General features: G+C 59.1%; 1 protein-coding gene across 2 annotated transcripts; it reads left to right on the top strand.

The window, feature by feature from the left end:
• Positions 1 to 360: 360 nt before the first annotated feature.
• On the top strand, positions 361 to 16,253 carry UBE2I (ubiquitin conjugating enzyme E2 I). 2 transcript variants are annotated; one of them, XM_070567094.1, is made up of 7 exons: positions 361 to 528; positions 5,041 to 5,117; positions 5,276 to 5,359; positions 6,563 to 6,635; positions 10,856 to 10,965; positions 11,104 to 11,183; positions 14,062 to 16,253. In XM_070567094.1, exons 2-7 carry the CDS (start codon positions 5,052 to 5,054, stop codon positions 14,123 to 14,125), a joined length of 477 nt encoding a protein of 158 aa, XP_070423195.1. In that variant the 5' UTR covers positions 361 to 528; positions 5,041 to 5,051; the 3' UTR covers positions 14,126 to 16,253. The 2 variants fall into 2 exon arrangements, with proteins under 2 accessions (XP_070423195.1, XP_070423196.1); XM_070567095.1 differs by lacking the exon at positions 361 to 528 and adding an exon at positions 2,576 to 3,093.
• The last annotated feature ends 755 nt before the right edge of the window (positions 16,254 to 17,008 follow it).

Genomic DNA, 17,008 nt, shown 5'->3' with positions numbered 1-17,008 from the left:
CGGCCCCGGGCCCTAGCCCCCAGGAGACCTCCGGGACCCGTGCCCGGAGAGGTGCCCGCGGGGCATCCGCGGAGCCCTTGGAGATCTCGGCCTCCCACTCCCCGCGAGGCTCGCCGGCGTGTCCTCGAGTGGACGCGCGCGTCGCGAAGGGGAGTTTGCAGACGCTCCCTCACATCGGGGACGCGGCTCCTTTAAGGGAGCAGGTGTCCGGGACGCCGCCTGACTGGAAAGCCGCCCCCGGGCCGGGCTCCCCAGCGGGGCCCGGGGCGCGGGCGCGCGGCGGTGGGGCGCAGGCGGCGGGTGGCGCGCGACGGAGCCGGCGGCGCGGCTCCTGGGGCGGTGGCGGCGGCGCGCGGGGCAGGCGCGCGGCGGGCAGCTCCCGCAGGCCCCGCCCGCGCCCCGCCCGCGCGGGGTCCTCGGAGCGCTCGGGCTGCGCGCGGAGCGGGCTCGGGAGGGAAGTCCCGAGACAAAGGGAGCGCCGCCGCCGCCGCCTCGTCCGCCTCGCTCGCCGGGCCGCGGCCGCCCGAGGTGAGCACGGCCGGGGGGGCGGCGGCAGCGTGCGGGCGCGGGGCCTCCGCCGCCGTCGGGCCTGGCCCGGCGGGCGCCCCGTCCGCCCCCGGCCCTGCGGCCCCGACTCGCCGTCGCCGCGCGCCCGGACCCCCGCCCCGCCCGGCTGGCCCGCGGCGCCGCGCCCGGGAGTCGGCCCGCCGGAGCCCTGAGGCCCGAGCCTGCGGCCTCGGCGGCTCGCGGCCCCCTGCGCCCGGCCTGGCTCGCGGCCCGGCCCCGGGCTCCCATCACTTTCCCTTTGGAAGGCGGGAGAGCGCGTGCTGGGCCGCGGGGCCCGAGGGGCTCTGGAGAGCGGAGAGCCGCGGCCAGTGTTGACAGGCGCCGGGCCGGAGGGCGGCCGCCCCGCCGCGGATCCGCCTCCACCGGGGAGGCTGGTTTCCGGGGTCACGGGACTGCGCGCAGACCTGTGGCGCTCTGCAGCGGGGGGACAGTGCGCGGCACCGGGAGTTAAAAGTCTTGGATGGCAGAATCGCTGGCTCGGGGGGTAGGGTGGGGGTGTCTGATGTCTGAAAATCACAACAAGCGTGAGTTTTCTTGCGCCTCTGAAGAGCTCCACCTGCAGTTGGTGGGACACTGAACATGGGCGCTTCACTCGAGGGAGAGTTTTCTTTCGGAGGTTGCTTTGTACCAGTTGAGCGGAGGTTGGAACTGGTAGTTACGTGAGTAGGAGGAAGGGAGGGGATGATTAGCTGCGTTCACCGTCCCGGCCTGTCGTCGCCCCGGAATCACTGTATTAGCTGGTTTGGGTTGTATGATTTGAAAATAGGCTTAGTTCCTCAGTTTGCAAAGTTACTGTTACTGTATTTGCAAAGTTGGCTATTTGTTTGTTTCCTTGTAAAGACTGTTACCCTCATGTTTCTTGCTATTAAGGAAACACAGCCTCTGGGTTGAGGACCTATCCGGCAGAAAAGGGACATGGGTTCTAAGTTTGTCCTGATTTGCTTGCCGCCTTTTGGGGTGGTTTAGGGGTGAAGTCTGCATGCTGTTGTGCTTTTGACTGGTGAGTCTTAGGGTTTGGGACTTTGCTTCAGAAACAGCTCGGGGTCCTGGGAGGTATGTCTGGCAAGAAGAGGAGACCTGCAGGGTGCTGGGGTCAGGAGAAGTGAGAGCCTTCCCCTTGGAATCTCCCTTGGGGGAGTTCGAGTTTGGGTAGGAAAGGCCCTTCCAGGGCTTTGAATCCAGTATCAGTTTCATCGTGGGCAAACCTGTGAGGTCATAGTCCGTCACCTGTTTTACAGATGGAAAAGTTGAGGTTGGGGTAGATGAGCACCTTACCGCCCTCATGCAGCCAGTAAGTAGCTCTGAGGTCTGTGCTGTCAGCCAGCAGAGCGTGATTTGAGAAGAGCAGTTTAAGTACAGCCCACCCTGGGGACCCTAGAGTGCGGTGGAGGGCAGGCCCCGCTGCTTTGCCTGAAGACCTTTATCTTTGCATTTTGTAGCTTTGTTGCTCTGAAGTCTCTGGGGACACTTAACTGCTCCTTAAGTGCCCCTGTTAGTTGGGGAAGAAGATTGCATTTTAAGTGGGATTCTGAAGGAGTGTTTCTGTGTTGTAATTAAAATGTAACAAATTGGCTACTTTCTCCTGGACACCAGGAGGCCAGTGGGAGTGGAAGCATCCTCTTGGGACCACACCTAGGCCTGGGACGGTGCAGGTGTGCACCTGTGGCTCTTTGTCCTGGTGATGGAGCCGGTCTTTTTGATGCTGTCCCAGCTCAGACTTGTGTAGGATCTTGCATCTCACTTCCACAACTGCTTGTATTGGTTGCTGAACTTCTGTGTTTATTAGTGCCGCAGGGCTGGGCTGCCAGCCCGTACTGTCTGCTTTGCCGTGGCTGGGGGTGAGGGACCTGCTGCAGAGACCATTCTGTGTGTGCCCCTCCGGTGGGGGAAGCTAGCGGGCAGGGGGCAGGAGGACTTTGGGGGCTAGTATGTGCTGCGCCCTCAAGCCTCCAAAGGAGGGGTGTTGCCGTTGGGGATGGCGATGAAGCTGGGTCCTTTCATTTGGCAGAACTGGTTGAAGTGACGGGTTTGAGAAACTTGTACAAATGCAGGACGTTCAGCCGTAGCCTCTGGCCTCGCAGCTAGTCATCCCAGAGAGATCCTTAAAGACAAGCCAGCTGGGGCTCTCCTCCGCCCCGGACCTTGCCAGCTTCCCACCTTGCTGTGCAAGACCGGGTCCTCACAGTGGCTTACCAGGCCCTCATGGTCAGTGCCCAGGCTCCCCGCCCCCACTGGCCCACGCGGCTCGTCTGTTCCTGACCATCCTGCCTGATTTCTGCAGGCTGGGCTCGAGTGGCCTACCCAGCCACCATTTGAAACCAGGGTGCCTCCGTATCCCCAGTGTGTCGCCATCCCATGGTCCTGCTGTGGACCTCCAGGCACCCAGCGTTTCCCAGCATGGGACTTACTCTCGTGAACTCCGGGCGGCAGTGCTTGTCTGCTTCCTGGCTGCTGGCTCCTGATTTTGTGTTGCAGGAAGAACTGGGTATTCCAGACAGACGTGCCCTCCAGGGAAGGAGACCCTGGGTGGGTGTGAGCTTCAGTGGTCACATCACACCCCGTGGGACGTGGGCAGAGCAGAATTCTGGGATGGGTGGTGGCGAAGAGAAATTCAGTTGGGTCCAAGCTTGGCATTACCTACTTTGTACTAATCTCGAGGTCGGGTAAGGTCAGAGTCTTTTAAAAGGTGCATTCTGGGGTCAGAGCATGGAGCTGGGGGCCGGGCCCTGAGTTGGTTCATCTGTCTCTTGTCGCATGACAGCCCTGCTTCCCGACTGGAGGCCTTTGATTTTTGACTATCACTTTCTCATGACGACATAGGTGTACACATTTCTTGAAAATGCAGCACATCCGCCTGGTCTGGGGTTTGTAGTAACTTGCCCAGCTGGCTGAGCCCTGGGCTCTTGGTGGCGCTGCGATGGCAATCCCAAACCCCCCCTTTCCACTTTGCCGGCTTCTTGGGAAAACAGTCATCTGAGACTGCCCAGAACGCAGACCCTGCCCGGAGTTCCTGGGAGGGGGCACCCAGGTGATGCGCCTGCCCAGGACCACACTGGGAGTGGCTGTACTGCAGGGGTGGAGGGCTGGCCCGTCTGGTCTACTGCTGAACTGTTGACCTCACCCCTCCTGCACAAACGGCGACTGTTTGTGTTGTCTGGGGCTTGGGGGCGGGACGGCCAGGTGGGGGGGTGGCGGGGAGAAGGTGCGGTGGGACTGCTGAGGCAGTTGTGGGTCAGCCTGCGCGGCACTGGGGAGGCCGCGGGAGTAGCTACAGGAGGGGAGTGGGGGGCGGAGGGGCCTCCAGCGGGTATCTTCAGTGTTTCCATGGACTTTGAAGATCAGCAAACACAGGGTCTGATTCTTGGGCAAGTTTTATGACTTCTGAGGGTCTGCTGTGTGCTGCTGGGTAAGTGGCCCCCGAGATGCTGCTTCACCTGCAGGAAGCTCGAGACGGCGCAGGCTGAGGGCTCCGGGCCACTGATTTGAACGGCTGAAGGCACCAAGCCTCGAGGGTCTCTAGTCCCAGGGGGCAGGGGCCATGGTAGGAGAAGCCTGACATCCAGGAATGACGGGCGTGTGAGCACCCCTCCCACGGTGCACTGGGGGGCAGGTGGGCCGGGCCCTCGGAGGTGTCTTCCGCTTGTGCATGGCACTCCATGCTAGCCTGTTCGCCCTTTCATTGACTTTCCCAAAGTAAATAGGAGACAGGCCTTGATCTGTTCATTGTTTGTGGGGTGCCAGCAGGTCCTAGGGTGAGGCTGTGGGACGTGAAGGTGGAGGGGGCGGAGAAAGGAGCCTGGGGCCCTGGTGACAATTGGGTCTGTTGGATGCTGGGGCGTGGAGCCATCTCTGCACTTGGCCACAACTCTCTGCCCTGGGGCACTTTTCCGCTGGGTGGCCTTTCAGGGATAAGGGTTATCTTCCTGACTCGACCCGAATCTGAATTCTGAGCCCCTGATTCTAAGCTGGGGGCCTGATAGCACCCCCACATCCCTGCACTAGCAGCAGGGAGCGCTCCATGACTGCCCCTCCTGGGTCTCGGGCCAGTGCTCTGGATGTCCCTACCTTGTCTCTGCTGTTCTGCGGAGTCTGATGACAGCATTGGGATCCCTGTCCCTCTAGCCCACTGCCACGTGTGGCTGAAGAGGGCGGGCCAGATGGGCAGGTGTCTGCTGGAAGAGCTCGGTGTCCCCTCCCCGCACAGCACCTAGCAGCTGTGTGGCTTCGCTTCTCTGAACCTCTGTCACCATGAAACAGAGGCCACGGCGTGTGCCATGGAGCCCTGGGGGTGGGAGGCAGGCAGACAAGGCGCCCCACACGGAGGTGTTCCGGCAGGCCCAGGGCTCAGGAGTAGCCGGCTGCCTCTTCCCTGGTGAACCCCCTGCGGGAGGAGGGTGGGGCCGGGTGTGGGGTGAAAGGACCAAGGGAGCCAGGTGTGCCCTTTCTCATCGCACACTCTGCCCTCTCTTCCAGGGACTTTGAATATGTCGGGGATCGCCCTCAGCAGACTCGCCCAGGAGAGGAAAGCTTGGAGAAAAGACCACCCGTTTGTAAGGAAAGCTTTATTTCTGCGCGTAGCACAGCAGACGAGGCCTGCCAGCCCGGGGCCATTGCCTCTGTGCGGGTGGGTGGTGGGCCACAGGCTCGTACCCTGGGTGGGTAGAATGAGACACCGTGGTTGATATGCTGTGTGGTGGTTTTCTCCCAGGGTTTTGTGGCTGTCCCAACAAAAAACCCCGACGGCACAATGAACCTCATGAACTGGGAGTGCGCCATTCCAGGAAAGAAAGGGGTAAGAGACCCGCGGCCACACGCTCCCACCGCTTGTTGGTTTCAAGCAGCAGGACAGAGCAACAGAAGTTCGAGTGTGTGTGACATTCACGATGGTCATGCGGACCCTGGGGGACGTAAGATGGGGGGACAAGGTTAGGGTGATATGTGACCCCCTCAGGTATGGGGAGGTATTGCTCCCACGCAGCACCTGCTACCTCTTGGGACCACAGGAGCCTTGGGGGTGGGGTGGAGAAGGGTCTGGAGGAGCCCCGCGGGGCTCCGGGCTGGGCCTGCAGGGTGTGCTGGGGCTGCAGCAGCCCAGACGCCGTGGTGCTCCTGTGGGGGCGTCTGAGCCTGGGGCAGCTGCACATCCTGAGATGGCTGCCTGCCTGGGGCCCCGTGTCCTCCACGCACTGGCCAGTCCTGCCCCCGGGGTTGCCTCCTCAGCTCCCCCGAGGGTGCCTGGGCCAGTTAGGACCAGCGCACTTGAGTGTGAGAGTCCCCCATGAGCCCACATACAGCTCTTTCCAGGTGACTCCAAAGGAAGGAGGATGCCCCCAAGGTGCCTGGGTTACACTGGAGGCCTCAGCACCTCACTCCCCCCACCCATGGTCTGTTGTGACATCACGCAAGCTCAGCCTCAGTGCTTCCTGGCAGTCTCCTCCCCCTGCACTAAGCCGTGGGATTAGGACTGCCTTTGTCCGTGAGGTGATGCGGTTGGCTTTACCCTTCGTCTGAGGCTCTGCTGAGGCCCAGTGTGCACCCTGCCTTTGCTAAGCCCATGTTTGGCCCCTCGTCTTAGGGCAAGGCAGGTGTGCTGTTGCCGCCTCTCTCCCAGGGCGTGTTGGATTGTGGTACTGGGAGGCTGCCTGGGGACAGGTGGGACCTGAGGGAGGGGCCTCCCAGAATGTCACTCTAAAGCGGCCACTCTAGGGGAACAGGTACACACTGAGTTCACTCAAGTCCTCACCCCACTCCAGAGTCAGAGGGGCCAGCCCTCCAGGGGCCTGTTTTCTCAGAATCCCAGCTCCTGCCCTGCCCCTCCCAAAGGAGCACACGTTCCAGCTCACACTAAGGTCCCCAGAGTCCTGTTGGTGGGGACACTTGGGCTGCTCGCCTCTGTGGGGTCCTCGCAGTCCAGGGGGCTCTGCCGCAGAAGCGACTCCATCCTGCTCCCGGGCCCAGCCAGCAGCGCCCCTAATCGCAGTTTTCTCTCCCACAGACGCCGTGGGAAGGAGGACTGTTTAAGCTACGGATGCTTTTCAAAGACGATTATCCGTCCTCACCACCAAAATGTGAGTAGACCAAGGTTGTAGAAAGTCAGTCTGCCTTAGTTAGCCACGTTCCGGCTCAGATGTGAAGTCCTCCTCAGAGAGCCCAGGCCTCCTGGGGTGTGGCTTTTGTCATGCTCTGCTCCAGGGGGAGGCTCCAAGCCTGTGATCCCTGCACTGGCTGTGGATTCAAGTCTGTTTCTAGCCCCAGCGGTGGGAGGTGCACTTAACAGGCTAATCTCTCAGATCCCGGCTCTGATCCACTGCCAACCTCCTGGCCCTCGGTGCCCGTCGGGGATGAGGTGCCACCGCGTCTCAGCCTGGGGAGGGACAGACTTGCAGAATGACCGCCGTCCAGAGTGTCACCCTTAGAGGGTTTGGTTTGCCCTGACCTGCACCAGCCCATCTGTTGTCTGTTAGAACTGCATGTGCAGCCTGGACGGAGGGGCATGGAAGCCCCCAGAGAAGGGAGCAGGCTGGAAAGGCCGAGCCGTGTTGGAAATGGTGCTGCTGTCAGCCCATCCTGACGCAGCTCAGCAAATCTCAGGAGGGGCAGGGCCCCGAATCCCTTACCTTCTGCAGCTGGAAATCCACATAGACTGTCCACAGCAGGTCAGTTAAGTGAGTTACCACTCCCCAGCCTGTGGCACTGGTGAGGGAGCCTCTGTCGAGGTCTGCCCTCCTGCTCGGGATTCAAGTGGCAGGGGCGTGTTTCCATCACAGTGGCGTCTCCCAGGAGAACTTTCTTTCTTTCTTTCTTTGTTTAATTAAGAGAAAAATCAGATGAATTGTGGCTCCTCTCGTCACTTCTGCTCAGTGTTGTATCGGGGTTCCAAGCAGACACAGCAAGGCAAGGAGAAGAAGGGTGGGGCAGGAGGACTGAGACCGGGTGGCCTTCCTCTCAGTCCGCTTAGTAAGGTTGCTGGATGAAAGATTAATATATGAAATGTATTTTTGCATAATTGCGATACGTAAAAGATTTCAAAGTAAACCATTTACAATCATATCACATACCTTGGAATAAATCCAGCAAAAGACGTTCAAGAGCTCTATACTAAAAACTGAGAAAGGCTCCTGAAAGAAGGTGAGGCAAGCCTGAATGCCTGGCGGTGTGGGCCACGGTTACAGGTCGGAGGACACGGTGTTGTGAAGACGCCAGGTCTCTCCAAGCCGCTCTGCAGGTTCATTGTCATCCCTGTCAGATCCAAGCAGGTTTTTGAGGAAGTTGTCGCGCAAACTCTAAAATACGGGAAATGCAGAGTGTTGAGAATAGCTGTGGCCTTTGGGGTTCCAGGAGGGAAGGGCTGTGAGGCTCGTTGGCTAATGAGTGCCCAGACCCGGTAGCAGGACGGGCAAGGCGTAAACCAGGTGGAGACCTGCTCCAGAGGCACGGTCCTCGAGCTGCGGATCTGCAGAGCGGAGTCCAGAGGCACCACAGGCGTGTGGCGGCCTGGCGTGTGACGCAGGTGATCCTGTGGTGCAGGGGAGAAGGTGGTATCTAACAGATGGACTAGGTCAACGGAGTATCCCGTGGAGAAAGAGAACTCCATCTCTGTCTTCTGCCACAGACAAAAGCCTTGCAGACGAGTCGTGGTGCCCAATGGAGAGGTGGAACAGTACAGCTTTTAGAGGAAGGCGGGAGGATATCTTCATGACCTGGGTAGCCAAAGATTTCTTAACCCGGGAAGTACAGAAAGTGCTTTTTCCCCCATAGGGGAAAACTGATCAATTGGACTACATTGGAATTAAGACCATCTCCCACCAAAAGACACCAGTGAGAGTGAAGAAGAGAGAAGATTGTGTAAACACATCAGTATTTATCCTGAATATATCAAGAGCATCTACAAATCAGTAAGAAAAAGGCAAACAATCATTAGATTGAACAGGCTCTTCACAAAAGAAGCTCTCCTCTTGGCCAGTCGGCATAGGAAAAGAAGCCCAGCTTCTCACCAGAGAGTCCCAGATTATGATTGCAGAGTGGATGAGCAGGCCACCGGGGCGGGGGGATGGCGCAGGGCAGCGCACCTCAGGTGCTTGCTGGAGAGCCTGCAAATTTTGAAAATTTCCCTTAGAAAGCCATCTACTGTGTCTACCAAAGCTAAAGTTTTGCCTCCCCCGGGCCTTGGCTCTTCCACTCAAGTAAACATTCAGTAGAAGTGCATCCACGTGCTCACCAGAAGGCACAGGCAAGGATATTTGGGACAGCCCCGTCTGTAGTGGCCAAAAGCTGGAGACAGTGTGAGTGTCCGTTAACAGTAGACTGGGTAAATAGATGGCGGGTCTGCAGCAGCAAGGAGGAAGGACGTCCAGGGACGCACGGCAGCAATGAATCTCCTGAACTGATGTTGAGTGGGGAGCCAGCAAAGGAGTTCGTGCCGGATTCCTCTTGAAGGCCAGCAGGCCATGTGATGGGCAGTGTTGGAGGTCAGGAGGGTGACCTTGTTGGATAGAGGGAAGCCAGCGGGTGACTGGAAGTGGGGATGGGGGGCTTGGTGGATGCGGGTATTCATCCTTCGTGCACTTTTCAGGATAAGAAACAAGATAAGTCAGATTAAATTAGGAACTTATGTTCATCAAAAAGTACAATTAAAAGAGCAAAAGGCAAATTCAGAGTTGGAGAAGATATTCGCAAGACATTTAACTGATACAGGGCTTGTATCCAGAATATATAAAGAGCCCCTACAGATCAACAACAGACAACTCAGTGGGAAAATGTGAAGAGACTTGAACAAGAACTTCTCCAATGAAGGAGCAGGTGCGGTGCATGAATGAAAGGAAATGCATATTAGAACCACGAGAGGCAGCCACTGTTCATCGAACTTTGGTGGCTGAAGCTCCTGACCGACACCACCGGGTGTAGGCAGAGTTGTGAAGCAGTGGGAACTCAGCCCCTGCTGGTGGGATGTAAGTTGGTAGAGCCGCTGTGGAAACCGGCAGTGTCTGCTCAAGTGCTGCAGACACCTGTGACCCAGCGTTTTCACCTAGACATGCACGTGCCCCAGAATTCACACGTAGGAACCTTCACAGCTTTGTTCGTAATAGCGCACGTGTGTGCCTGCCGTGCGCTGGCCAAGCCTGTGGGGCGCCCACTCGCCCAGTGGACGCCCGTGCAGCAGCCGGAGTGAGTGACCACAGCACTTGCAGCGACACGTGTGACCCACGAGAGCAGAGCAAGGAGTCCTTGTGCAAGTCTGTGTGTGCAGCCGAGGAGTCCTCGCTGGGGTTGTAGGTTGGGACAAGGGTGAGCGGAGTGGGCGGTGTCTGGGGAGTTTTCCGGGAAGCCGTTGGTGTTAGTGGGTGTGTTCGCTTTTTGGTAGTTGGTCAAGTTGTACTAGATTTGCTGCACTTTTCTAGTATAACTTAATGTTTAAAAATAAAGGGAAAAGTACCCACATAAAAGGTGGGAAATGTACTAATATGTCAGCTGTGGTCAACAGTCTCTGGGTGGGGCTAATGGCAATTTTTTTCTTGCTCTTTCATATTTTCAAATTTTCTACATGTATTCTTTTTTTTCCTTAAGATTGGCTCTGGGCTAACATCTCTTGCCGATCCTTCTTTCTTCTTCTTCTTCCCCCCCAAAAGCCCCCCAGGCCATAGTTGTATATTCTAGTTGTAGGTCCTTCTGGCTCTGCCACGTGGGACGCAACCTCAGCATGACCTGATGAGCCGTGCCAGGTCCACGCCCAGGATCGAACTAGTGAAACCCTGGGCCACCAAAGCAGAGCATGTGAACTCAACCACTCGGCCAGCCCCTACATGTATTCATGTTTTAAAAAGAAAATAAACTTTAAAAAAAAAAAAAGAATGCAAGAGATCCTAAGAGCTTCTGTTTTTGAAGCAGGGTGGCCTGCTTTGGAAGTGGCCGCTTACATGGAAAGGGTGTGACTGCCCAGGAGCTTCCTCCACGGCTGCGGCAGCCCCTCCTCATCTTGCTGAGTCCAGGCCGGCTGGGGGGATGTCGGGGAGGCCGTCCTGGGGCCCCGTGCTCCAGCTGCCTGCCATCCCGGGGCAGGATCCTGGGGAGGGACATGGCTTCACACCAAGTCAGAAGGGCGCACGCTTGTACCACTCTCACCTCCTCCCACCTTGTGGCCACATTGGTTTTACTCTTAATGGTTCTTGGCCAAATGTCTGGTGACCAGAAAGGTGCCCAGCAGAGGGGATGGGGCATTGTTGGGGAAGGCATGATTCTTAGGACAACAGCTGCCGCAGAAAACATGTTTTCTTTCTTCTCTGTGGTCCAGGCAAATTTGAACCACCATTGTTCCACCCAAATGTGTACCCTTCGGGCACGGTGTGCCTGTCCATCCTCGAGGAAGACAAGGACTGGCGGCCAGCCATCACGATTAAGCAGGTACGCAGCGCCAGGGGCTGGCCTCGACCCTCCTCCGGGACCAGAGGACTGCGGTCGTCAGTATCTGAGGCCGACGTCCTGGAACTGTGCCCTTCACACTGCTGACCTCCCCCTGCCTTGTTTATGTCTTTCACACAGATCTTACTAGGAATACAGGAACTTCTAAATGAACCAAATATCCAAGATCCAGCTCAAGCAGAGGCCTACACAATTTACTGGTTAGTAGCGGTCTCGTCCTGCTTGCCACGACCTCTCGTCAGCTTGCACGGCCTTTCCTGGAAGTCCGGTCAAGGCTGCCCGTAAGAGGGGAGCGGCAGGCAAGCTATGAGTTGGGGGACAGTCCTTGCCGCTCCTGGCAGCCTGGGAGGGAGGGAGGCCCTGAGACTCGAGCTCACGCGGGTGGCAGCCGGGGTCAGCACTGCGAAGGGGAGGCATCCGAGGAGGAAGCGGCCAGGGCAGGCTGTGTCGGCAGTTGGAGCTGCGTGCGCAGGGGGCCTGTGGTGGCAGGAACGGGTGGCCAGAGCTGATGTGGCAGGAGTGTCATCGAGGGGCGTGCAGGAGGCACAGAGGTCAGGGGACATGGGCTCCTGTTGGCCACTTGGCCCCTTGATGAGCTATGGCCAGGCAAATCCGGTGCCTCAGTGAGCGTAGGAGGTGTGTCCAACAACCTGGCTCTCCCAGGGACCCCAGACCACGGCCCCCTCTGCTCCTCTTCCTGGTCCACCTGGGTGTGGTGTCTCCCATGGGCATGGTCCAGTGGGGTGTGGCACTCCTGGCTTGCTCTTGGTCACCCAGTTGCTGTGACATCCCCACCCAGGAGCTGGGCATCCACTTCACGTCCCAGCCCTGTCATGCGTGACACTGCGGTGGCCAGGTGAGTCCTGTGGTCCCGCGTCCACTGTCCATACTGAAGGAGGATGGCCTGGTGCAACTGAGGTGAACGCTGGTTAAAGATGGCACTGTGCGCTTGGCTGAGTGGACAGTGGGGATGACCCTGGCCCTGTGGCCAGCCTCCTGGGCTGGTCTGGTGGGGGCCTTACACCAGCTTGGGGACTCTGACCCCCGCTATTCAATCTGCCCACAGTCAGGAACCTGGGTCCCAGGGGGCAGATCCACAGGGGAGAGGGTGGCAGGGCCTGTTCCTTCCACGAGGGTGTTTCTGGCATTGGAGCTGGTCAGCGGGTGAGCGCTGAGGCTGGAACTGTCCTCGGGCCATTCTGAGCAGCGGGCACGCAAGCGCCCTGAGTCCAGCTGAGAGGAGCAGTGCCAGGGTGCAGGAGATGGAGCACCTCCAGCCGCTGGCCCCGGTGGCTTGGGGTCCCTGAGCCCAACCCAGGTGTTGGTCAGGTGCGCCCCCTGGTGGCTAAGGTGGCAAGACGCTCCTGGGCAGGGGCCAAGTTCATGTGCCTGCACCCCCGGCACCCACAGCAAGTCCCGCCTTCTACCTGGCTGCCCCCACTTCAGACTTCAGTCTCCTCTGTGAGACCCCCAGCCAGCGGGGCACGGCTGTCAGTGATGGTGGAGCTCCGCTTCAATCTGTGCGTGCCCCATGGCTGCTGCACACCAGCCACTCTCCCCCCTTGACCCTTGGGCTGGGTGCTATGTGGTTTCTGCCACAACATCTGTCTGCAGTGGGCCTGGTGGCCCGTGCTGCTTTGTAAATAAGGCTGCTTGGTCTACACTGTCTGAGCTCAGCCGTTGGGCGGAGAGCACGAGGCCTGCAAAGCTGCAAGCGTCCCCTCTGGCCTTCAGAGAGCGTGCCGGCCCCGGTGTGCATCGGGTGTGGACGTGATGCCCTCGTGCTGGGCTGTCCTGAGTTTTCTGTGGGTTTGATGGCACTCCTGTGGCGCCGTGTGCCCAGCTGTCGGTTGTGCAGCTCCAGCCTCGCTCAGGGCTGGGACCATCTTCATGTGAGCATCCACTTTAAAGCCCCTTCTGTGAAACATGCTTGAAGAGTTCAGATCTCTTTTCTCGCGTTTCTGGAAGGTCGCAGGCCGTGTCCCACACTGCCAGGTGCCCCAGCGGCCCGTCCCCAGCCTGACTTGGTAAACGGCAGCACCGCACTTGGCTGCCTCTGCTCCTCCTGCTTGCTCCTTCCAGAGCCCTCCATCCAACTGCCGTCTGCCCTGGGGCCTCATGTCTGACACGGCCCCTTCCGGAAGCTTCCCTCAGAGGGAGCTGGGTTGCGCACAGACTGTCCGCAGCATGGCCCGGTGGCCGACGCTACTCCTGTGGCCTTCGCTCCCCAGAGGGGCTGGGCGTCGTGCTGACACTGGCCTCGGGCTAGTGTGCGCCTTGGCGCTGTGCCAGCACAGGGCACGCTCGGGCAGGTTTCCAGCCTCTCCCGGCGAGGAGGGCCCTGGGGCACAGAGCCGTCGTCGGTGCTGGGGTGGAGCTGACGGAAATCCTACGGTGGCCCTTTGTCCCACAGCCCCGTTCCCAGGCCGCAGGTGACGGCTGTGCCGAGGGCTGGGAGCCCCGCTCCGAGAGGCCGCGTGCTTGTTGGGAGCCTGGGCTCCGAGGAGGTTCCACACCAGCCCTGAGGTGCTGGCTGAGACCCTGACCCGCCGCAGCAAGGAGCCCTGTCCCTAAATGTCATCGTGTCCCGTTGTTTGCAGTCACCCTGATCCCCCAGCCTTGGCAGCGCATGCTGCCCCTTCGGCCCCCTTTTCCCAGGTGGCACTTTTCATGCTGGCGTCCCAGCCGAGGTCCTGCCCGACCTCCGCACCTGGCGCTCAGGACCAAGAGCCCTACGGGGAAAATACCAGAAGTTTGTGTCTACTTTGAAGCAAAGGATAGTGCCGAGCGATCTACCTTCTTTCCCAAACGATGCTGTTTGAAACTTAAAGAGGAAGCCCCTGGTCACTGGTTACACAAGTGGACTTCCAGCCAGGCTGCACCTCACGGCGCCCACAGCGCAGGCCTGTCGCCCAGGCCCTACTGGGCCGAGGCGCCACCCGGCAGGCAGCCTCTGTCGTCTCTGCACCCGGGACCCCGGGGCCTGCCAGGCAGGGGACAGTGTCTGGCTGCGGGCTTCCCGGTGCAGGCCCCGTGGGCCGCTGCCCCTTCTAACGTGTCTCTCTCTTGACCCCTCAGCCAAAACAGAGTGGAATACGAGAAGAGAGTTCGAGCACAGGCCAAGAAGTTTGCACCCTCATAAGCAGCGACCTCGCGGCATCTAAAAGGAAGGGATTGGTTTGGCAAGAACTTGTTTACAACCTTTTTGCAAATCTAACGTTGCTCTGTACAATTACTAGTCACCGGGGGAGGGTTGGACGGGCGCCATTTTCCATTTCCGCCACTGGTACACAGTTCTCGACTCGCTGAATTGCCCAGATTTTCATACAGGGTCTCTTCCTTCAGTCTTTTGTATTTTTGATTGTTATGTAAAACTTGCTTTTATTTTAATATTGATGTCAGTATTTCAACTGCTGTAAAATTATAAACTTTTATACTTCGACGAGCCGCCAGCGCTCGGTGCCCGCTCGCGGACGCGGCATGCTTCTCCCGGTCAGCTGCGCGGCCCCAGCTGGCTGCATGAGGAAGGACCCCGCCTGGCCCTCCCGCCGCACCGTTCTCTCTGCAGAACCCGGGTTGTGTTGCTTACGAGCCCCAGATCCAAAGTCAGCCAGCGCCTCGTCTCCGCATCACTTCCTTTGTGTTTATATGGCGTTTGTCTGTGTTGCTGTTTAGAGTAAATAAACTGTTTATATAAAGGTTTTTGTTGCATTATCATCATTAAGTGTGAGGAGGCGGCCAGGCTGCCCGGCCCTCCCCGCTCGGCTGCAGGCCCTGCAGAGCACCAGCCTCGGCCTGAGCACGGCTCACTGTCTGCACTTTGGGTGCGCCCAGGCCCTGTGTTGCGCTCGTCCTGGTCCTTTGTAAATAATGCTGTGTACAGAGACGGTGTGTGTCCAGGGTTTCTGTCCCCCGCCCGAGTCTTTGGGCCGTAGGGTGCTAGAGAGTGCAGATCTAGTCACATTGGAGTTGGTGTCGAGACCCTTCCAAAGTGCGCCCGGGCATTTAGGAGGATGAGGTGCCTAAATCCAGGCCAGGTCGAGGCCGTGAGGACCATGTCCAAGCAGCTCACCCTCAGTGCCCAGCGCAGGCCCCTGGAGGTGGCTGGGCCACTGCAATGGCGCCTTCCCCATGGGTGGGGCATGCGGCCTCCTCCCGTCTGGCAGTGTGTTGCTGGCCCAGGCCTCAGTGGCTGCCCTCGGGCCTCTGCATGTCGTGGCCACAGCCTTCCCATGCTCACCCCGTCAGCCTCCACCCCTTGGCGCGGGTGGTCCCTGGCGCCAGGACACCCTGAAAGCAGCTGTGAGGGCCACTGTCCACACACTCTTCCTCTTTCTTGAACCATTCTGATCTTGGGCTGCCCACGGAAGCCACTGTCCTCAGAAAGTGGCCCGGACCCTGAGCCCACTGCAAGCCTCCCAGAGCTGCTGGCTGCTCTGGTGGGAAGTGGGCCTGGGGCCCGGCTCAGCAGGGAGGTGCCATATGGAGACAGGAAGTAGCAGAGGGGGACAGGCCCAGTGTCCCACATCCCAGCCTTGGTGAGGTGGGTACCTGGCCTTCGTTCAGGTACCAGAAGCACAGTGCTGACCAGACCGGAGGCCTGGAGCCAGGCTGCACCAGTTGGCCTCACCCTCCCACCCTGAGGACCCTTATTGTCGGAACTGAGTGGCCTGTGGCTCCACCCCGAATGAGGAGGGTGGTAACCCCCAAAGGGGCGAGAGGGCTGGTGGTCCTTGGCTTGCCCCAGGAACCTGCAGCCCTCAAGCTGTCAGCACCTGGTGGCCCCAAGGTCCCTGTGCCTTGTCCCTTGCTCAGCGGGACGTGTGTCGGTTGCTGAGCTCTCGGTTGGATGTCCATGATTTATTTCTAACGCAGAGGGCCTTACGGGGGTTCAGCGGGCGTGTGTTTGTACCCTCTCCCAGAATGTCTTATTTTGTAATGACTGACTACACTTAGAAATAGTTACACATGTATATGGTTAATATATATGGAAATTCAATCTATTTTCTAGTTAAAGCATTCTGAAGTAACTGATGTTTCTAGCAAACTGTCGTGACTTTGGCTAATGAAATGTCCTTTTGTGCCACAGTCCTTGGCTTAACAAAGATGTGATCTTGTAACACGAGAGCTATGAAATGTGATCATCCTGTTTCTACTGTAAGGGGAGAGAGTGTGTTCCCAGCATGAGGCGCCTAATAATTAGTAAGGAATTGTGGGCAATAGATTAACCACTGTATCTAAGAATCCTCTGATTAAAACATTTCCACAAACTGCCGCCTGAGGATGTGTCCTTCTGCCGCCCTGTCCCACCCGGGCCACCCCCCCAGCCCCGGGCCGCCGTGCCCAGGGGAGCCCAGGTGGCTGATCCCATGTGCCACCCAGAGAGGCTCCCAAGGCCACGTCCAGCCTCAGACCCACTGTGGCCTTCGGGGTTTGGGAGGGTGACAGCCACTCGAGCCAGGGTCACATTCCCTGCTACTGTCCCCTCTGAGACTGGGCACGGGCAACCGAGGCTGGGCGTGCATCCTGTGCTGGCCGCTGGCCCTGTCTTGCATCTCGCCTGCACCTCCCTGGCCTGCTGGAGCAGGGTCCACCCTCTGGGGACCTGAGGCTGTTCTCGCCAGCCGTGTGGGCCTCCTCAGGGAGCCAGGACACCATCCTCATGATGCCAAGGTGCACATGAGCCCTTGGTTCAGACTCTAACGGGGCCCCTGGGACAGTGTCCGAGACTGGCGGGGGCTCAGGCCAGCCATTGTGTAGGTGCAGAGCAAAGAGCCTGGCCTCGGGGCCCCCAGGGACCCGGTCGACAGGAATGGGCTGCTCAGCCTCCACCTCCTGAGGAACCACTCCTCGGAGCCTCCAGGTCGGTTCCTGGCCAGGCTGTGGGTCCCCTTGGGGCCCCCTGGACTGGCCCACTCAGTCCAGCATGGCGGTGTCACGCCTGCCCGCCTGCACCTCGTGCCCCGACTGGCAAGCCCGAGGCCTTCCTGCTGTGCATCAGACCCTGCTCAGGCTCTGAGCCGGG

This window comes from Equus przewalskii, chromosome 12 (genome assembly GCF_037783145.1).
Source record: "Equus przewalskii isolate Varuska chromosome 12, EquPr2, whole genome shotgun sequence".
In the NCBI taxonomy this organism is placed as follows: domain Eukaryota; kingdom Metazoa; phylum Chordata; class Mammalia; order Perissodactyla; family Equidae; genus Equus; species Equus przewalskii.
This window is presented reverse-complemented; position numbering and strand designations above follow the sequence as displayed.